This window comes from Tinamus guttatus, unplaced genomic scaffold (genome assembly GCF_059628265.1).
Source record: "Tinamus guttatus ecotype Peru unplaced genomic scaffold, ASM5962826v1 Tinamus_guttatus_pri_ptg000649l, whole genome shotgun sequence".
Taxonomy (NCBI): domain Eukaryota; kingdom Metazoa; phylum Chordata; class Aves; order Tinamiformes; family Tinamidae; genus Tinamus; species Tinamus guttatus.
In genome coordinates this window covers 3,304,312-3,326,255 of record NW_028289183.1, presented here as the reverse complement: position 1 = coordinate 3,326,255, position 21,944 = coordinate 3,304,312, and the positions used below count along the sequence as shown (strand labels likewise).

Genomic DNA, 21,944 nt, shown 5'->3' with positions numbered 1-21,944 from the left:
TGGTGTCTAGAAATGGTTTCCAGGATTAGCTGCTCCATTGCTTTCTTAGAGATTGAGGTGAGGTTGACTGGCCTGTAGTTCCCTAGGCCCTCCTCCTTGCCCTTCCTGAAGATAGAGGTGATGTTTGCTTTCTTTCCTTCTTTGCTTCCTGTATAGACATCTTGGAGTAGCTAACTCCATTAGCTGCGTGACACATCTGATAGAACATAGTCTTCTACTGCTTTTGGGAAGGAGCTCCACCAACTATAAAGGGTGACCAGTTTCAACATGGACAATGTAAACAGTCTATGTCTGTCCTAAGTGACGTTAATTCCATGCCATGTGATTGCATTTGAGTTTGCAAATACTGTGCTGCTGCTTTTTGTCCAGAACCTTCTAGCATTAACAAAAGAATGTATTTAATACTAACCTGAGCTTGCTTTTATTCTGTAGCTATTAAAACGAGAACCACTTGTATATCATCTAGACCTACTAGAACCTCTTCCTGCTGTCTCAGAAGACCTTCCTGATGATTTTTATGAAGTCACAGTGGATGATGTACGGAAACGTTTGGCACAGCTGCAGAGCGAGAGGCAAGTTTCCTTTCTGGTAATAACACAGAATGCTCCATGTCTTTTTGTTGAGGAGGGTTGTGCTATCCTCCTATAGATGGCTCTGATTTCTGAGGTAAGGGTTGAAGATGTATTAATGATGTGGGATTAATGACCAGACCTAGGTTTAATGCCAACTGAGCACAAGGACCAGGTCGTGATTCTGTGCAAAGACCTGTGTTTTTGTGTGAATCAGTTGACTATTTGTGTCCTGGGATAATGGGGTCACTTGGATGCTGAAAGTTTCATCATAAAGTATTTACAGTGATTGTGTGGTGATAAGTTTTTCTGAGAAGCTCAAACTAGTTGGACCCACACTAAGAAAAGAATAAAAGAGAGATTCCTGCCCATCTTCTGCATTTCAGGGAGTTATTCCTAGACACTTAATATCCTGGGTCTTTCTTTCTTTCTCCCCTCCTCTGAAAGAGAAGCCACTAACTTTATAAGTAATGTGTCCTTATTTGCTAGAGACCCAAAGCCGTGTTGAACTCCTGCTCTCTGCATTTTCATCTGAAGCTGATTGTTAGAAGTTAAATGGCTAGATTTTGTAATATGTGATGAACAAGTACATGAACACAACAATCCAATTGCAGAGGAATAATTGCTACTGATTTCAGTAGCAGCTAGTAGCATTTTTATCCAGTAAGAAGAGTCTTGTGTTTTAAGTATTGGAGTTACCTTTTATATGACCTAATCATAAAATACCAATTTTGAGACATTATCCAAACAGAAGTAATGCAAAATCAAACTTAATCACAAATCAAGATATAAGAATGTTTGGGATGCTCCCAAAGGGGAGAAAAAGGTAAAGGAAGCTGGGCTAACTACATATTTATGCATATTCTGTTGTTCAAGTAGCTTGCTGCCAGATGCACATGATTTTATTATACTTTTTTTTTTTTCTGTTCTGAACTAGAAACTCAGGTTAAGATAACCTCTCCATTACAACAGCATTTTACCTTCTGTATGTTCCTTAATAAATTAATTTTGTGAACATACTCAGTTTCAAGTGGGTGGTAATATTCCTTGAAACATTACAAGGATTCTATGAAACAGTGGGACAGTATTATACTATAACTATGTCTGAATAGAACTTTCTACTTAGAGTTGACTTACGCCACCTCCTCCCCCCGTGCCTCCGAAATCCACATACACAGATTGGCTTGAAAATTGCTCTGCCACTTGTGGGTCTGCAGTAGTTAGTGGTACAAACGTATGGTCATTTGGTCGGGGGTTACTGGAAAATACCCCCCTCAAAAAGGACCTCATTTCCAAATCTGCTGATGCCTGTAGCCCTTTTTCCTCCCATGGTCAGGAATAAAAATAAAGGCAAGTTCCACAAGACGTTGGTATCAGTTGGCTGCTGATCTCGGCTGGTGAATCTTACCAAGAACTAGCTGCACACAATGCGATATTTTAAATGTGGTTAGAATTCAGTTCCAGTTTCATGAAGAGCAGAGAATCAATATGAAACATAAACTTGATACACACAGAAGGAACTGAACAGGTTAGTTTGCTACTTGCTTTTCAAAATTTTAATTGGCACTTTTGATCATTTTGGTGATCTGTGCCAGCTGAGTGTTCTGGGTACTCTTGGTGAAAACAGCTTGCAGTTTTGTTCAGCACCTGTTCCTGAGATACCTTGATGAGCCTCAACAATAGAAAGAGGTTCAAACTGCATAGACACAGGAAGATTACCGTGTAATAGTTCAAAATTATAATTCTTTGAGCAGATGTTTCACCAAAATCTAGCCTGATAAATAGTTTATTCAGAATTAAGAATTATTTAGGATGCTGAAATAAGGGAAAAGGACTGACACTGAACATGGAATTGAAAGGTATCTGCTAGATCTAAGCTTACAGAATAAAAAATCTGAATTTACTGTGTCATCTTTAATATGATTAGTTTTCTTTTTGTGCCTGCTACTCATTTTAAAAGACCAATCCACAGCTTTGCTTCATTTATTGTCTGAAATATCTCATTCCTGTTTTGTTTCCTTTGTGCTAATTAATACCCATTAGTTCTTATGCCAACATTGTTTTTCAGCTTCAGTAACTCTGTTCCCTCCATGCAGTAACTGTCACTTCAGCCTGTTTTATTGGGTTAATAAATCCAATTTTTGCATGTAATCTCAGAAAACGTTCCCAGATCATCTTAATAGCAATCTTAACATCTACTTCAGTAAATGTACAGGGTAGAAAATTATTTTGTACAGTGTTGTAGGTGGTGTTTGCTAAATCCATTTACACTCCAGTATTCCTTATCTGTATAAAATATTTTGCTTCGTATAGCCTGGATTGTTAATACTTCTTCCTAATATCCTATCATGTTTGCATTTCATAAGGCTTCTTACGATGAGCTCTGTGCTTAGATTTTTCTCAGGTTTCTAATTCATGAGCTTCTACCTACCTTTTAGTAGAAATTCAGTGTGTACTTAAATGCATAACTTTACCCCCAAGTATATGTTCTAAGCTGTTTTGTTACTTTAATTTACAGGATCATTCACTTTCCAATTACATGAGTGCCTCTTAAATTTTTATCATAAGCAAAGTTCATTATTTGTTAGAATACAGTAAGTTTTCCTACAACGTTTTCTGAAGATTGATCCCAACAAGGATGTTAAAGAAGTCTTGCTTGCAGCCTAGTTCTCATGGCTCATGGCTGTCCTTTAGCAAAGTTGCTTTTTCTTCACTTTATTGTTTTTCTTCCTTGCCTTAAAAACTTGTAAACGTGCCTTATCTTCTGTAGCTAAATGGATGAATTTCTATGTGGATATTTTTTTTTCTTATTTTGCATAGATTAGAGCTTCTGTTTTATATTTGCCTAGAAAATGAATTGCCTAATGAGGAAACGTACCAGATTAGTGGGATCTCTTCGATTGCATTTTATCTATTGTCTGTTTTCCTTTTCTTTTAAAATATGGTTTGTTCTAAAGTCTGCATACTTTAGAGAATTTGAGTATATTGTGCTGGTGCCCAGCTGGGGAAGCTGCAGAGGGGGAGCGGGATTTGGGGGCAAGGAAGGTGTTGGAAAGAACATGAGTTTGAACTTGCAGGTAATTGCATGCATGTGTGTGCATACACTGTATACAGAGTGGGGGGTTGCAATTCTTAGCCATTAAAGTAGAACATGACCTGAGAGGACAGCAGTGGCAGTTCTGAGATTCTGGGTTGGAAGCAGATAGGGGAATACGCAGTGAAGGATATATGGGACTGTTGAGCCGTTCTGTCTCTCCTGCTTGAGCCTTTCATTTTTTTCAATAAAAGTATATCCTAGAGTGGCAGTAGTGACAGCTTGTCTTCTTCCCATTTATCTAGGAAGCGCCTGGAAGAAGCCCCACTGATGACAAGATCTTTGAGGGAGGCTCAGCTGAAGGAAAAGTTGGAACGTTACCCGAAGGTAGCCTTTTCTTTTTCTCCAATCTCTCGGTCTAGTCCAAAATTGCAACTTAATAAGTGTTGGGAACCAAACGTAACCGACAGGATCTTGAACTGCTTAAAAGAAGGCTTTTCATGTTAGTAGGACCCACATAATAGTTACACTATGTAAAATCAGCTGGCCTGTAAGGATGTGGTTGGGCAACAGTGGAACTGCTCCTTTTATTTCCTTCCAGATGATTCAAACCCCTTTTGTTATGCACACATCAGTCTGTATGATTGAGCTTTCTTCTCTACTTCTCCTCTATGGATTCTTAATTTCAATAGTATCTCATTACATGTTAAATGATAAGATATTACAGACTGGAGAGATCTTACTCCGTAAATATGATCCTGACGTAGTTCTTGTCTCTGATGTTTTACTACAAAGGTGAAGTTTCCAAGTTAGGTGCTAACTGTCTGCCACTGGAAATAGAATGATACTATTTCAGCATATATATGGCATAGGGACTGTGTGATTGGGAGGCTTCCTGCTGCTGTGGACACTCCAAGATGCCGATTTGTATCTATACTTGCCAGGTGTGGAATATAGGATGACTTTCTACTTCACCTGAGTGTCACTTAGCACAGGGAGCTAAGTTCTGCTGCATTGTACATGTGCAACGTGATACTGCTTTTGTAGGCCAGCTCTCTTACAGTCTTTGGAAATCAGACAGTCCATGTTCTCTGAGGAGCTGCAGTTACCCAAAACTGCAGCTTGTAAGGCAGAACTGCTCAAATCTCATTTGTAAGAAACTTGCTGAAATTCTAAACCAAGGGCAAGCCTTACAGAACAGCTGCACACAGCTGACCTAATGTGCTTTGCTTCTGACTAGGTGGTGTTGAGAGTACATTTTCCAGACCGTCATATTCTGCAAGGGTTCTTCCGTCCTACTGAAACTGGTAAGAGCAATTTCTGCTTTAGTCTCTGTGGCCAGCCAACATCTCTCATCATAATTATTGGCATGCCAAAAGAGAATAGCTCTGGACAGATATTTTTTGCTGCTCAGGAGAATAATACTGCCTTGAAGAAGCAGCAATAGCTAGCTGTGCCATCCTTATAGGACGTGGACTGAACTAGATGAGAAAACAGTCTGAAGTAATACCTTAGGAGGAAATTATTTCCAAGACTACCTGATGGAGGCTTTGTTGGGCTGCTGGATGCCAAGTGCTCAGGAAACAGTCACACTTGAGATCCCATTACTTGTGTTCAAATGGTGTATTATTGAGTTACAGCTTGTTTCAGACAGACTCTGTAAGAGAAGATTTGGCAGACCAAGAGATGAAGTTGAAAATTTCCTTTATTTGTTTGTTTATTTTAGTGTGTGTGGGGGCTGGTTCAGGTGGCAGCCTTCCCTGCTCTAATCACAGTAGCAGGGCTTGAACCATTCTTCAGTTCACAGCAGCTAGTGAGTCAGACTGCTTATCAAGTAGCTCTCACTACAAATCTAGATCTCCTTGTGAGCTGGCAGTGATGGTTCTCACACGTTTTTGATAGTTTTGTGGGAAACAAGAACTGATAACTAGTGACCAGAATCTCAGCTAACTTATCTCTGCAGATCTTGCAACTGTTAGTGAATTTGCTAAGAAGAATTTCACTGGTATCCTTATATTTTACCAAGGGAACCGAATATGTAGGTTTGTTTTCTACGAGATATTTGTAATAGTGTTCATTCAAGGAAAGGGCAACCTGTGCATGTTGCAAAGGGCAGCTCTGCGGGTTCAGGCTAGCCCTTAGGTTCAGCAGCTGAAGAAACAAATGTCATCCAGGAAACCTTTCTTGCCTCCTTTTTTTTTTTACAGTTGGTGTTTTGAGAGACTTTGTAAGAAGCCACCTTGCAGATGCAGATTTGCCATTCTACTTGTGTGAGTGCACTGTTAGTAATATTTGGCTCTACTTTACAAAGACTGTTCCTAGCTCTGATTGCTCTAATGCATGTGGGGTCTGGATGCCATAAGATACAACCTGGGGAGGGATTTCTTATTCAAATATGGCCTCGGAATGGAAAGAAGGTGTAATTCTGGTCACGTAGCCACATTATGCTTCTGCCTAATATGAGGTGTATGTGGGCAATGAGAATGTGCCCTCCTTTTGAAGGGCAGCAATTCCTTCCATACCTGTTGCATTTATTGTTTTGGTTGCTGGGTGGCCCTGTTTTGTAACTTATTTTTTAACTTCAGTTATTGCACCTCCCAGAATCGTCTTGAATGATGAAAGTTTGACGCTGTTTGAGGTAAGGACTCATGCTTGTACTTTGTTATTCTTCCTCTGACATGCTGTTTCTTCCACCCATCCCAACGTACCTTAATTGGTTTTAAAAGAAGCTGTTTAATGTCACCATCCCTGTAGATTTTTGCTTAGCCAAGACTAATGGAACCAGGTGTTTTAAAGCACGAGCTCTTCACCAGAAGAGGTCCACCTTGTGCAGCAATACGTAGTGTCATGATGAGGAGGGTGAGGGGGTCATATTATTGTATACGTAGACTCTGTGCCCTGTGGAGCCTGCACCATATGTAGCCTGAAAAGTTATTATATGAGCTGTGTAAATGAGTTTGCTGTATTTGTAGTTGGCCCAGTATCGTAGGAGACATAGTTGGCTCAATATAGTAGGAGACATAATACTGGTTTGGGATAGATGACAGTTTTTAACTTCTACAGCAGAAGCTAAATGCCATATTAGACAAAAATCTGACCTTTTTGGTAATCATTGTACAAGAGTTTATTTTAAGATAGCTTGTACATTGTAGAGCATGTACTTTCTATGTTGTAATTTTTCTCAAAGGCTGAAATTTAAATCCTGGAAGTTATTTGCAAATGTCAAATAACGTGATGCTCATGTCTCTGACCAAAGACTTTTGGCTGCAGAAATCACACATGTGCAGAGAGACTGGCCAAGTGATTTTGCAAGTGACTTTGCCCTAGACTCCATATTTTTAATATGGGGAGCCATTCAGAATGTCATGGACATGTGTAGAGTGATGCCCTGAAGATCCCTTCAGGGTGAAGGGTCAAGCAGGTCCTAGTGAGAGTTTTTTGATTGATGCCTCTGAGGGTCGAGAAGGAGCAGAATGGAGAAACAAAGAGAGAAGGAGAGGGAGAAAGCGACCTTTCAGACAGCACACTGAATTAGAGAGGGATTAGAGAGCCTCTGAAGTTGTTTGTAATGGAGCTTTCCAAATTCCACAACCTTCTGGCCAAGCCATGTGGAAGAGATACAAGTGCAGCTGCTCTTGCTCTATTGCATGTTCAGGGAGTCAAATAATTTGAGTCCCTGTTTTTGCACTCAGAAGTCTCTCCCCATCCTAATACCTCATTAAGATTTTTCTCTTTAAGAAAATATGAAGTTGGGGCTTGGTTTTATTGGTATCCAAGTTCCTTTTCTTACTCTCACAGTTCCTGTGACAGGTATGGCATCCTAGATGATCAGTAGCTTTTGGCTCCCACGCAGTGCACAGCCTGTGCACTGCTGTTCCTATCAGCCTCCCGACTCTACGTGAGCATCGCTTGTTTGCGTGCACAGTGCGCGTGACTCTCTGCCTTCCATCTGGCAGGAGGCAGGGGGACACTCTATGTATTGGTAAAACTTAATGTCATCCTGGGTCGGGGAGAGGAGTCAGAGCAGTGTTTTTTCTCTTGTGTAATTTGTACTGTTAAATCCTTTGTTCAGTATCGGGCATGTTACCTGTGTGTGTTGCGTGGGCAGCAATTTCTGATTTTCCAAGTTGTGACATTTACTTTGGAGTTCATTCCTTACAGCAACTCTTGAAAGACTATTTCACTAAATGTAGTTCTCTGTAAAGGCTTTGAGGTGCCTTAAGCCCAGTCTCTTTTAAATGGCTTTAGAAACTACTATTTAAGGAAGAGCTCGGTCTTTTCTCATATCAAGTGTCATCAATTTGTAATGGCTTCTCTGAGATTTGCGTGTTATATCACGACAAAGATGCAAAGCCATAACAGAGCACAAAACGGAGATGGTTAAAGATACAGCAGTCTAAAGCTGAAAATTCTGCTACAAATTATTTTAAGGATCAATCTTCCTAATTTTTCACCTTCTCTGTGTCAACATAAAAGCATCAGAATATCGAATTCAGGAAAAACGTGACAAATTAGATACAAATACAGAATCATTATAATTATTTGCAAAACGTGAAAAGCAAAACCTCTTGTGTAAGGTTCAAACACTTTTTACAAAGGGCAGTAGTGATGGGCTGAAGAAAGTAAGTTTATTGGTAGTACAGTTTCAACTGGAAGAGAATATGCATCTGCAACATGATGAGAATATGATCTTTTTTGCTCATGACTTTGTCACCCACACGCCTGAGGAGTTTGCTGATATGGGTATACCAATAGACCTGAGTGAACTTTTTCTGCTGGATGTTGCCAAGGTTTATGGTGAGTTTACAGGCCCTTGCTGCAAGTTTTGTGATCTTCCTGCTTCAGCGGTTGAATGTAGAAATTTGCACAGTTTGACCCGGACGGTTTGGGCTAGCAGTGCTACTCAGCGAGGTGCAGAGGTTCCGCAGAGAGGAAGCCGGGTGGCTTTGGATTGGGATGAAACAGCGCTGCAATTGTGTGAAGGAGAAGGCACTTTGTGTGTGTCCATGGTATCATATGAGAAGGCAGCGAGGAGTGAGGTAGCTTGGAAGGATCAACATCAAGTGCAAAGAGGAGATGACATGAGGAGATGTGGATGGGATGGGATTTGGGTACCTCTGCCTTTAAAATGATTTGGAGGCAGCAGATTCCAGCTGCCAGGAATGTGAACTGGGGGAGGGGCACCCCAGCTGTGCATTAAAGCCCTGAAGCTGTTTAATGCAGCTGTATGTAAAGCAGCCTTTACATAAAATGGCTTTGCAGAGTGGAAAAGCTGTGTTTGATGCCTGTGGCCATGTCGCCTGTGTCCCATGTCTGGACCTCTGCAGCCTTTTCAGGTCACAGTCTGGTGGTGACAGGAATGGTTCTGTGTGTTTATAAACATTTTATTTGGAAGAAGCATCAAACGGGGGGAAAAAAACGATTCCTGCTGAGGACTTGTCATGCCCCTCCTGTCACCCACGCTGCTTGATGGACACCACAGCGCTGCCGCCTACCAGTCCAGTGCCTTGTCCTGGCATAGGTTGGCTGATTCTGGGTAACGTTTTGCTCCCTGTTACCCCATTAAATCTTTTCATCCGTGACTCTTGCCTCGAGTCAGCGCAGGCTCCATGCTGTAACGTCTTCGGCTCGGATAGAGTTTCCCGGCTGCTGGAGACCTGAGTGCTTGGCAGGGGCTGAAGGGGGCTTTCTTCTCTGGAAAGAAACGGGTGCGGAAGCTGCTCTGGCTTTCATGTCCCTGGCAGCTCTGTTATTGTTGGATGCCCTTTTTACGGGCGGCTGTTACTAATCAAGCTGCTTTGCTGAAGTCTCGGTGCTCTTGGTAAAAATGAAACTGGCACAGAAATGAGCAGCAGAGGTGTTATTTCTGGTACTGGGCCAAGTGAGGCAGCAGTGGGGGCAGAATTTGCTCTCCACTTCTTCTCAGCGGTGCTCATCCTCCAATATTGTCTTCACACTCTCACCGTGGGAGGATGTTTGTGCCGCAGGGCTGAGCGCTGCGGAAAAGACTGCAGTGCCTGATCCCATATGGATGGGGCTCAGCCCCGGGACCCTGGGGTGCTCGAAGCCTTGGCCTCTTCCAGGCTCCAGGTGATTCATTGCAAGGAAGCCTTTTGTACCGGAGTCAGAGTGACCGGGATGTTAGGGCTGGAGCCAGTGGTGTGAGCAGCAGCCTCTAAGAATGAGCCTGATGCACCTAACGTGGCTCTGTAGTGAAGTTGTGTTGCCTGACACTTTGTTCTAGTTTTTAGGTGACTTTCAAAACTGTGTTTTTGTTCAAAATGAATCTTCCAAAACATGTATACTGCCCTGTATTTTTTTTTATAGTTCCCTGTATTTTTTTAATAGTTAACTGCCATATTATTTGGTGTTCACTCTTTCATATACATCTTGCTGAGCAGACAATAACATACCAGAATAGAATTCTTTCTTGGAATACCTCTGGATCCATATTGGAAGTGACTTGACTTTCAGAGGAAGCAAAAGCAATTAGCCTTTGTCCAATTAGGCTCTTCCATAAATACTTTTTTTTTAGTATGCTTTGTTATCTTTTTGTTCTTAGGCACTTCTTAGATGGATGTTTCCCACTCTTGATGTTCAAATTCTTGAGAATCAGAGAATAAAAAATAGTTGAGAATAACAAAGAATGGGATAGAAGTTGACTTACGGTTTTTCCACAGCCAATCCTTGGTTTTCTAGATTGCCTCACGTCTTCTGCATATACGTGATGCTATTATGCCTAAGCATAAATGGGTTTTTATTACTGCTTTTCAGTAGTATTGCAGCAGAGAAGCATCCAATTACTTATTCCCCTCAGTATAGTTGTGAACTACTTAACTGCCTTCTATTTTCTCTTTTTCTTTGGGAAACGCATTGGTAATAGGGAACTCTAGCAGCATCCTCTGACGATATGGGAATTGTCTCAAGGAACTTCAGAATGAGTTTCTAGAAATTTAAGGTAGTTGTGGAAAGGGTCAGAGGCAGAGCCTTATCCCAAACACAGTGTGTTCTGGACACTGACCACTGCCAGCCTGTATGTTTTAGCAGCTTGTTCTCATGAAGATTGCATGTTATCTGAACAGATCACAAGGGTGATCTACTAGGGTAGAGGATGGAGTTCCCTTTTTGTCACCTGCCTGGGAACTGGGAGGTGGGAATCATTGTCCAAGGTCAAATCTGAATCATGGAGTTGCATTTAGGCTTTTGTGGCATGTGCCTGTGATGGTATTGTGCTAGTAGTAAGTTACCCTTCCACTCTTCAGACTGTCATAGTACTGTATATAAGAAAAATAAATGGGGTCTGAAGCAATGTGAACATATTCCAGTGTTTGAATATTCATAAATGACTGAAACTTGTGCTGAAGCCAGTAACAGGAGTCGTTGCAGATGGTGGAGTACCATCTTGTCAGCGCTTCTACTCTCTCCACCCTCTCCTTCCAGACAAGCTGGTAAGATCACTGGAACCACATTTGTTAAATTCGAGTGCTTACAGTGAAGGAGGAACCTTTATGTTTCAAGCAAAACCAGGAAAGACAGACAAACATTGTCAGCTTGTTTGCCAAGAAACAGCGGCTGAAGAAGTATGTCTGAAGCGAATTGTCCTGAAAAAAGTGTATTTACAGTATAGTAAGCACACAGATTGGCTGCAACATGGAGTTTTTGGAAACCATAAAGACTTCAAGGCATTGTTTTGATATTTTATTATTGCTATTTTTGCTGGCTGTGTTATCCTCATGTCCCTTGAATTGTTTTATAATGTTGTGTTCTCCAGAACTGATCAAATGCAGCCTTCCCTATTGGCCTAGGGTTCCTTTTAGCTCTGGTTGCTTGTTTGTGCCTTTCTAGACGACCTTCCTAGAGCTGCTTTTCTCCTCCTTTCTTCTCTCAGAAGTATGTGCTCGTATAATTCAGATCTGGGGCTTTAGTGGAGCCAGTCATTGACTGCTAATGCTAGCAAACAGTTAGCAGAGGCTAAGAATACCAACCGTTGGGAAAGTCAGGGCAGCAAAGGGGGCAGGAGGCCATCATTGTTTTTCAGAGAAGCTAAAAGAATCCGCACACTTCCACATAAATATTTAGATTTTCTAATCAGATCTTAGAATGCAGCGAGTATTTCCTCTGGCACCTACTGTGGGGCAGGAATCCGGAGGAGTTGTTTGTTCCTTTCTTGGTCTTCTGTCCTGTTTTCATATCCTCTCTGGTAATGCCACTTTGGGGAATGCATGTGGCATTTTTGTTGAGTGAAGCAGACTATGACCTGGGCAGTATGAAGCCATCTCTGCTCTTGGCAAGAGTCAGAATTCAATTTCAGAAAAAAATTACTTCATCAGCGCCAGTCCTTCAGAGGCATTTCCAGTGGCAGGCCTTGTAATTATTTCACTCTCTAACAAAATTAGAGTTAAAATGGAATTCACCCTTGTTCCTCCAGTCCAGAATGTGATGTTCGCTTCCTATGTTAAGTCCTTTACTTCCCCATTCAGGATTTTTTATTTGACCAGGTTTTGGTAACAGTTTTACCTTCTATTTGCCTTGCCAAACTGTTGACTGCGCACATAGAGGTTGTGAGTACTTGCCTGTTATTCTGACTTTCGAGTGAGGCTAGACGTTTTGATCAGGATGAGGGCTTTCCTTGTATGACTGAATTTAGAGTAGAAATCCTGCCAAAAACGTTCTCTCTCTTCTATGGTTAATTTTGGGGACCAGATCTTTCTGACCCCAGCTCGGGGAGTCGGTGAATGTTCTTCGTACCTGAATTCCTTTTTTAAGTAGCCTTCTCAAAACAGTGCTTTCAAATCTTAGAAATTCTTTAAAGGTCCCCTAGTCTCCTTGGATCGGGTTTCCTCTGTATTAGCTACAGAATATCCATCTTCCTCAGCAGTTGCTGTCCACATTGAGAAGCTTTGTTCTCAGGTTGTAAACAAGAGCCACTTAGTCAGTTTGCTCCCTTTTACTAGGACTGTAATGTTTATTTCTGTTTCAGAGATGCTTTGCGGTCTTGCTGCTGAAGCTTTTGATCCACCGGCTTTCCGGTTGAATATTCCAAGTGCTAGTTTATGTGTTTGGAGTCTGTGTACTATGCAGTATTTCATGTTGGTAGCTTGAGTTTCTCCATCCATGAGCATGTTCCTTTGAAGTGATTATTTTCTTATTCATCTTTTAACTTCAAACTAACAGCAGACCTGTGGCACTCTAATCTTTTCAGATCATGTAACGGAAAGAATGCTTTTCACTCTGGCAGCTGCAAGTTCCCCCTTAGACTGTAGACTGTGACTGAGCTAAAAACATAATTCTGCAAGTGAACAGAGTAACTTCGTGGTAATAACATACATTTTGTGCTGTTCTGTTATAGGGTTTCTTTGATATGTGTATCTGGAGATGCCTAGTGAAGGAGGAAGTATTGTGACACTGGGGGAGGCAACTGCCTGAAATCTTTTCTGTGCTCTGGAGGACAAGTTACTAAAACATGCAATAAAACAAAGCAGAAATGTTTCTCTTGTGAGTCACAGCTGGACTTGCAGTAAAATGTTGTTCTAATATAGATATTTTTATCATGGAATGCAAGATCCAGTAGACCCAATATACCACTCTACAACCAGGATGCCCTGCTGTCATAAACCACGCTCACCACGGTGGTGTCTGAGTAGCTTCACTCTGAGTGTCTGAAATAAAACCTTGAGTTAAATAGCTATGCAGTTTCAAACTAAATGTGGCTTTATGAGTAACAGGCAGGTCTTCAGACTGGAGGCCCAAAACGGGAGGCTTTCATTTAAACTGATTTAACTGTAACCAAAGTGATGAAGCTGTGTTATGGAGATCTTTTTAAAACCTGTGGAATTGGTTGTTTGGACTGGTATCCCTTGAATGGGGAAGACAGTAAGCCAGGCATTGGCTTCCTCCACATCTTGCCTCCTCAGCAACTTTCTGATCTCTTTAGAAAAAAAACTATCCTGTGATTAAGGTCTGGGATGGAACTCTGGAAACTTGTACTTATTTCTCATTTCTGCTACTGTCTTCCTGTATGACCTTGAGCAAGTTATTTAATCTCTTTAGGTCTCAGTTCTTCATCTGTAACAAAGCAAAATCATATTTTCTCACATTTGTTGTTCATTTTGTTTTGAGGTTTACTTCTCCTTATGTACATATAATTGTACAATGGGACACCATTTTTCAATTGGGTTTCTAGGTGTTGTTGAAAAAAAAAAAAAGCCAAATCTTGGGGATAAACCTTGCACAGTGTGATTCAAATATTTCACTGCCATGAATTAATAGTATCCATTTTTCCAGTCAGAATGACATTTTACCTGGGGCTGGAAATCAAAGCAGAAAGAGAGAGAGATGCTCGATATTTGAGTATTGTGACAAGCAGTGGACTCATTCATATTGTAGTAATTCTTTGCATGTAACTGATTGGCCAATGAATTGCAAGCTGTTTGAAATGTATGTTCAAAAATCTCCAATCTAGCAGTGTCAGTGTGACTGTAAGAGGTTTCTAAATCTCTTTTGAGGCACAGATACTTTCATCCTCTAAAATACTATACATATTCAAATCTTCATGATTCCTTTTTCAGGGACTGCAGTACATGCATTAGAGTAATTGCAAATGCAGAAGTAGCAACTGACTTGAAAGCTCAGTTTTCAGAAAATGTTCTTCCCAATATTTGAGTCTTGCATATTTAGCACTACTAGAGAATTCTAAAGGCTCCAACTTCAGAGTTGTGTGTTTTCCTGGACTGTGCACACACTAAAGCCTTCTCATCTTTATGCCAAGACATTCTTTGGTCAGTGGGGTTATTCCACTTGGTTTTCTTTTTCATGTGAAGTTGGTGTTGATTTAAATATTTTTATATTGCAAAAAAAAATCTCAGGCAGTGTGTGTCGTGCCAGTGGTTGGATGGAGAATTCCTGGGACAGATCAGCTGGGGTGTATCTGTCTCCTGTGCTGAAACCTCAGTAAAAGCTGAAATGGGAATGATAACCTGAGAATTCTGCACACAGGAAAAGGAAATGAAGCAGCAGATTGCAAAAGTGAGCCAATATTTGATCCGAATTGAGGAAGAGAAGCTCACTGGATGGACACATTGTGAGGAGGGCCCATGCCTTGGCTGAACCCTAGGGAAGGAAAGGGATGGAGAGAACGAGTCCTGGTCAGGAGGCTACGTACTATGTCCTTGTGAGCTGCTCTCTGGTTCCTTTAAGTTTCTTTCCATTAAAAGACTATGGAGTGAAGCGTTTGGACCGATGTTTTGCCAGTGGTGGGAAGTGGTTGTAGAGGTGGAGTCTGAGATGCAGAACTAGGGTTATTAGACAACTTGTGAGGAAACAGGGTCGAGCCCCGCAGCGGGGCACGTTCTGCCTGTGTGGCTGAGTGTGCGGCCCGCGTTCGCTCTGTGTGCGTCTCCCTCTTTCTCTCTTTGTGCCTCACGCAGGCCCTGCCATGAATTTGCTCTGACCCCTTGGGGCCATTCCCACATGGAGCTTTGATGTGTGTGCCCAGACCCTGATTGACAAGGAAGTTTTAACGGCGGCAACAGGGAAATGAAGAGAAAAGGGTAGGGCTTTGTACTGAAAGGCTTTGAGCTCTGCAATGCTGTGCTTAGTTATCTCCTTCAGAATGTTAATTATTTACCAAGATAATTGGGCGGGAGGGGAAAAAGAGAGAGGGGAGGTTATTAAAAAATTCCAACACTAACACGCTACAAAAACCTCATTTTCCAACTTGCAGCTGGCATGAAAAGGATGTTGTGTGTAAAGGGGCCTGAGTGTATGTGTGTTTGGGGAGGGGGTGTGTGTGGGGGCTCCTTTTTAAGCCACCCATTTCCCAAATAGAGGGATCCCTTCAGACGAACGTAGCGGAAACATCAAAGGTCTTGAGAGAGTTTTCACTGGGGCTTCTAAACCGTGTCTGGCGCTTTTTAATTAAAAAAGTTTATGTAGAGCTGTCTTTGTGACTCGAGCAGGCAACCTTAGGCCCTGTTGCTTGGGGAAGGAAATGTTAAAAGACTCAATAAATAACGATTTCTGACGCTAAGATGTGAGTTCAAGGATGTGAAAATTACTGTGCAGTTAGGCAGGAGCTGAGGTGTGGGATAGACTAGGGGTGCGTCCCCTGCTTCAGTGCAACAAGGTGTAGGACATTCTCTATGTGAAAGTCTCCTACGCTCTTTGAATTAACATCCAAAGAGTTGGAATATTGCATACTTATTTGTAGTTAGGAAGATGGGCGAAGCTATTCTATTTTGCCACCAGTTAATACAGTTTTATTAGTATCCATCCTAGCTACCCATCCACAGACTCCCCAGTGCATCTGTGGAGTTGAGTCGTGCTCTGCGCTCCGGTAGCTGCTTTGCTGCATCAAGTTCAAAGCCCATCAGCTCCAGCATCTTGACTGTGCTGGTGGTGGCAATGGAGGTGTGAGGAAATGCAGGAGCAGACAGCCTGCCCTGCAAAATGCTCGCATATATATCAATATTCTGAAAAGAGCAAGGATTTTCTTGTTTGTTTGCGAACAAAATGCTAGCGTTATTGTTTTGTCAGGATAAATATAGACCATTAAACAACATTTTCTGTCAGCCTTAGATTTTCTAAATTTTGACAGTACTTACCTTTAGCACCATGATGATTTAGCATTCTTACTAGTCTCCTTATATAAGGTCTTCTGAAAACTTTAAACTTTCTTTTAATATACTTTTGCTTTATGCAATATTATACTGACATGTTAAAATAATTCCAGTAATGTTTGATAAGATTTTTCTTTCAGAATCCATGCTGGTTAGACCATATCCTATTAATCTTCTGCATATCAAACTGTTTTTAAAATAGAAGCCCGTGCTTGTAGCAGTGTCTGTTTTTAATGAGAAGCTTAATTCTGGATCTCTTACTCTGTAGTTCCTTGAGAACGCTCGGATATACCATCTGGCCTGGGTGATTTAGTGCTGTTTAATTCGTCACTTAGCTCCAACTGCCTTTTTCTGCTGCCTTGGTCTCTTTGAGGGTGCGGTGCCATGCAATGATCACTACAGCGGCACAGCAAGTTTCAGTGGTACTTACCCTCCCGGCTTATTTGCAGCTGAAGTCATTGCAGCTTTACATGATGATTTCTGTGGTGTCCAATGAAGGGCCACGTATGTTGCAGGCATCCGATAAACGGGAGAGACTGAGAGCCGGGATTGTTCAGCCTTGAGAAGAGGAAGTTCGGGGGGATCTTATCAGTGTACTTAAATACCTGATAGGAGGCAGAAGAGAAGACAGACCTGTATCTTTCTCAGTGGTAGCAGTGCCAGGATGAGAAGAAGTGGACACGAATTGAAGTGCAGGAAAACACATTTAAAATAGAAGAAAAAGCTTTTATTATTTTAGTTCTGAGAGGTTAAACAGTGGAACAGGTTACATGGGCAGGTTGTGGAGTCTCATTTTCCACCAGTTCTAGCTGACCCTGCTGTGAAGGGAGTCTGGGCCACCCAACCTGCAGAGGACCTTTCCAACCCCAACCCGCCCTGGGGGGTCTCTAATGGCAAGAGTGTTATAAGGTCTTTTTTTGCCTTTTAGCCACTCAGTCTTACATAGAGGGGCAGAGGAAAACAAAGGTCATTGGCACGGGGATCACTTGTTCTATGGGTGTTATCATCTGTATGGTGAAATTCTTTGTGGTGTTGTGCCTTGTCTTAATTGGCATCCCTGTGTTATGGAAAAGTTTATACTTTTCTGAATTATAAATGGTTCAGTGACCTGATCTTAAGCTGTGTAAATTTGTCTGTAGATGTCTACCTTGTCTCCAGTGCCCACAGTTGACTGTGGAGGCATCTACTTCCAATGGTCTCTTTTATTTTGTTGTTGTTGTTCCCTTTTCTGCAGGCTAAACTCTTTCCCACTGCTGTCATTCATTTTGGATCTCAGGAGAGCAGGGGTGAGTGAGCTTCCCCTCCTCAACTGGCTGCACAGTAGACCCATAAGAGTTACATTCTTTCCTCCAGATTTCTTCTAACAAAAGATAAAGCAGACCCTGAGAATGCTGATAGATGTTTCCATTCTAAATTGCTGAAAACCTGCTTGGTCCTGCTGAGAATGGATTTGACCTCAGTTTGCTTGATCGAAAACATAAATCTAGTATCTTTCTTGTGAGATGTTTTAGACTACAAAATACACTGTATCTGTAATGGAAGTGGTAGAGGACCAGCTCTCCAGAAGGAAATGCCATTGTTCAAAGTGTTAACTGCATGTGTGACTATGAAGTGTCTTTACTGATCTCCTGTTGTAGTGGCTAACTGGAGGTGGGGGAATAGATATGAATCTCTTATTCCCTGACACCTCTGGTTTATGCTCAGAATCGCTGTTTCTCCCAGAGAGAATAAAAACTTCCTAGAATAGATTGAGATGCAGTGAGCACTGAAAGAAAATGTCAGAATGTTGGGGTTTGGATCATGAAATAGGCACCTTGGGTTGTTTTTTTTAAAAAAAAAAAAAAAAAAAAAAAAAAAAAAAGCATAATTTAAAAGCATCCTGTTTCTCCATTAGTGGAAGATGAAGATTTACTAAAGTATATTGTAGGCATTTGCTGAGCCTAGACCTACGTGATTCTCTGGTGGTATATGTCTTTATCTTACCAAACAAGCCTTCAGATTTCATTGAGTTTCCTTTTAAACAGATTCTTACCTGAAGTCGGACCTACTGTGCTCTGCAGTTTCCCCTGCCGCAGCTGATTTATTAATAGCCAGGTATGTTGGGACTGACTGGAATTTGTGACTATTTGTGAATATTTTAGGGAGAAAAGAATGAAATTAGCCTGTCTTACTAGAAAGGGACGTCATATGAAAATGCTGGGCATTCAATTCTCTTTCATGCAGTCGTGGTTTACAAATATACTTTGTGTTTCCTTTGTGGAGTAGTATTGCAGTGACAAATCAAGTAAATCCTAGGGCCTTTAACATGAGAATGAAGAGCCTTATCAATCTGACTTTGACTCTGTGGAGGTGGTGGTATATGGGGCCTATTATGGAGGAAAAAAAAAAAAAAAAAAAACTTAATTCTCATTGCTTTATTTTTTTTCCCCAGATGTTTGTCCAAATCAGTAGTTCCTTCTGCTTCGCCGTCTTTAGAATCAGCAGTTCCTTCCCTGCCTGAGCCAGAAGAGGGAAGTGACAGAAAGAGCAATGAGCAGCCGGAACCAGCAAGAGGACAAGAAGTTCCGCAGCGGATGAGCAGGGCCCCTGGGAAGATACCCAAGTGGCTGAAGCTGCCAGGTACCATATGAGATTGGAGGAGAGTTGTTCTCGTAGCAAACTCCCCAGGAAGGCAGGCCTCTCTGTGCCATGTGTGTTGGGTGCTGAGAATGTTGCCCTCCTGGTTGTAGGTGTCACTGGGAGGCTCGCAGGGCATGGAGTTGAGCAGTGGCCATTCACAAATCATGTGTGACTTGAAGCTCGTCCTTAATTGGAAAAGGATCTGAATACTGGTTCCATGCAGTGCTGGGTCTGACTAATGCATATGTTCAAAATCATTTAATGTTCTAGGGTGTTAATTAGGCAGCATAGCTCAAAAAAGAGGCATGATGCTCTGCTTATGAAGGGCCCTTGTCATCTGTTAAACCTTGACAGGTTTTTTGTTTGTTTTGCTGGTGTAGTCTGTGTTAGTGTTTTCCTTTCCCTTGATTTTTGAGCTGATTATGTTATTTTTAATCTTTATTGCAAAGCAGCAGTAATTTTCCACAGTTAAGATTGCAACTGAGCTTGTTATGCATTTGTTCGTGGTTTATCAAAACTATATGTATCCTTATGTGAGAACTTGCACAAAATATGAAGTAACTAGAAAGATTCTAGAATTAAGTGATTGTTAATATTCACTTTTTGATGCAGCTACAAAGAAGAAAAAAAGTAAAATCAACCCCCTACACAGCAGCAGAAGTGGGAAGAACTATTTCATGGCTAACAATGCCAAATGTTCACTTCTTGATTGAGAATTGTAATATTTGATTCTTGGAAACCACGGTGGCTCTAGCTGTGGGGACAGCCCCAGCAGGGGCAGTGTAAGGTGTGAAGGCTGGAAGGCTGCAGCCTGTTTCTCTGCTGTAGACTAGCTCTGGGACACCCATGCAGATCACGTGGGAAATGGTAATGGCAGTATGTTTGAAGCACTTACAAAAGAGAACTTTCTCTTCCCAGTAAAGCGTATTTGGATAAAGTACAAAAGAAAATTCTTATCTAGTTAGCTGTCTTATTCATTACTAGCTGATACGAACGGTTAAGAGCGTATGTCAGTACGATGGAGTTCCCAGCTCTGAAGGTTGTGCTGCATTTGCTATTCCATCTCGCAAAGAAGTGCACCTAGATGCTACCAAACTCTTGCCTAACTGCAGTGGTGTATAGGGCCCTCAGCAAAGAGAGTTATTCAGAAACTGTGCAGTGCACATTGTATGTTTTAAGTCTTTAATGCTCTTGCGTTTGTGTTTTAGGTGGGAAGAGATGAAACCTTCTTGACGGCAGGATTAGTGTAATGTTCAGCTGTGCTTCTCTCCTGATGAAGTACTTCAGAATTGTAAGAAACTGTTGGTGACCCTGGAGAAACCTAATCTAAATGAACATGAGCTATAAACAGAAAATTATTTTTGAACTGCCAGCTTCATCTTTTGGAGAGTGGAAGCCCTGACTTATGGTCTTCCTGACTACAGAGGCAGGGTCAGAGGTTAAAGGTTTTTTTTTTTCTTTTGCATGCAGAGATAATATGAATAGAGAATTGAGGGGAAATATTTGCTAGTTATTCTCTGTCAAAGATTTTGCTTCCTTCCATATTTTGAAATTCAAATCTTCATAGTTCTGTCTTTGGAGATGACTTGAGATGTTCTAGCTGCCTGAACTCTAGCAATAAGATACAGTTTGATTTAGTTTTACCTGTAGTTAAATGTGCCTAGAACAAGAACTTTCTTTGCTAGTTGGGGTTACTGCTCCTGTAATTCTGGGCATAGATTGCTGGCAAGTGGGTGAAGAAGGTTCATTTAGGTTATTCATAACAGTTTAAGTAGGCTTTTTCTATGAATCTCTTGGTTTGCTGCACTTACCTGTTTTCAGTTGACAGTCTTGTTAACAAAGAACACCAATAACTGTTAACAGAATGCATGTGGAGATTTTATGCCTCAAGCTCTGTGTTTTGTTTTCATTACACATAACTAATATCATTAATTACAATTCTAATGAGTAAAAACATCTAGTGCAAGGGTCTCTCTGTGGCCTTCCATCTTACTGACCTCTGTGGTCTGAGTGCTTCCGCAGCAGAGTAGCAGTTTATTGCAGGGCATTGAGTTTTGGGAGGGGAGCAGTAGTCCAGATCTTTGTCTCTTGAGATGTACAGAGATGAATGTTATTGTTTAGAACTGTGCCTGCCCTGGAGATGAGATCTGCAGGGCCACACTGACTGTAATGCTGTATTTTATGTGAAGTCTTCTCCGTGAATTAGTGATTCATACTGGACGCTTAGGGTTCCGTGTTACCGTTCCATAAGACTTAGAAATTGTTTTCTATTTTCCCTGTGTAGTCACTTGTTCCCTAAACTATGTGTGCACCTGCACAGTCGGTAGATGTAATAAAGCAGAGCGGCCATGGGAGGCCTCTTGTCGGTCTCTTTGATAATGCATTTCATCCCAATGGTATTTCTCTGTCAGTTCACAAGAACCTGCTCCCTCTTCATTGGGCCTGTCATGCCTCATTCCCTCCCCCTATTTTTTTTTCAACAAAGTAAAATGGAGCTTTGTACCATCTGAATGAACTTCAAAGTGGCTAGAAAGGGCACTCAGGGTTCCTGGCACTTGTCATTGTCTCGCAGCCTGGCCAGCATTTCCCTTCAGGTCTAATTACTTCCAAATGTTCCCAGATGCTTTGAAGAAACTCGGAGGGCAGGGGAAGCATGAAAGAAAGGTGGAAAGAGAAAAAGGAAACCAGAAAACTCAAAGTGTAAGGAGCAGAATTCTGTAGGGGGAAAAAAAGATTAATTTCATATACGACACCCAAATATGAAGAAATGGAATGTGTGCAGGCACCGTCAGCAGAGAATGCAAGAGCACTGCATACAGCTGCTGCTCTGAATAATCCTTTCTATGGAAAGGGAGCCTTCCTGGAACATGATGACCATCTATGAAAGGCATACTACAGTAAGATGAAGAAGATTAAACTAATGCTTAAAGCTTATTACTTCAGTGGATTAAGTGAGGACAAAGCCTCCAGAGAGCTATCTGCATTTTGGTTCAGGTGCTGTATCAGGCTTATTCATCTCAGGGAAGCCAGAGGTAGAGTGTGGCTAGGGCTGCTTTATTGTATTTGTGCAGGATACATTTGTGGCCAACGAATAGCCAGAGCTAA

At 41.6% G+C, this 21,944-nt stretch overlaps 1 protein-coding gene across 1 annotated transcript in view; it reads left to right on the top strand.

Moving 5' to 3' along the window:
- Positions 1-20,708, top strand: part of ASPSCR1 (ASPSCR1 tether for SLC2A4, UBX domain containing) — a 43,069-nt gene extending 22,361 nt beyond the window's left edge. Inside the window, exons 8-16 of the mRNA XM_088535918.1 lie at positions 433-576; positions 3,913-3,990; positions 4,844-4,910; positions 5,811-5,873; positions 6,189-6,241; positions 17,455-17,506; positions 18,245-18,314; positions 18,652-18,839; positions 20,048-20,708. Coding sequence (XP_088392044.1) covers positions 433-576; positions 3,913-3,990; positions 4,844-4,910; positions 5,811-5,873; positions 6,189-6,241; positions 17,455-17,506; positions 18,245-18,314; positions 18,652-18,839; positions 20,048-20,061 — 729 coding nt within the window. The 3' untranslated portion in view covers positions 20,062-20,708. The remainder of the gene's footprint in view (positions 1-432; positions 577-3,912; positions 3,991-4,843; positions 4,911-5,810; positions 5,874-6,188; positions 6,242-17,454; positions 17,507-18,244; positions 18,315-18,651; positions 18,840-20,047) is intronic.
- The last annotated feature ends 1,236 nt before the right edge of the window (positions 20,709-21,944 follow it).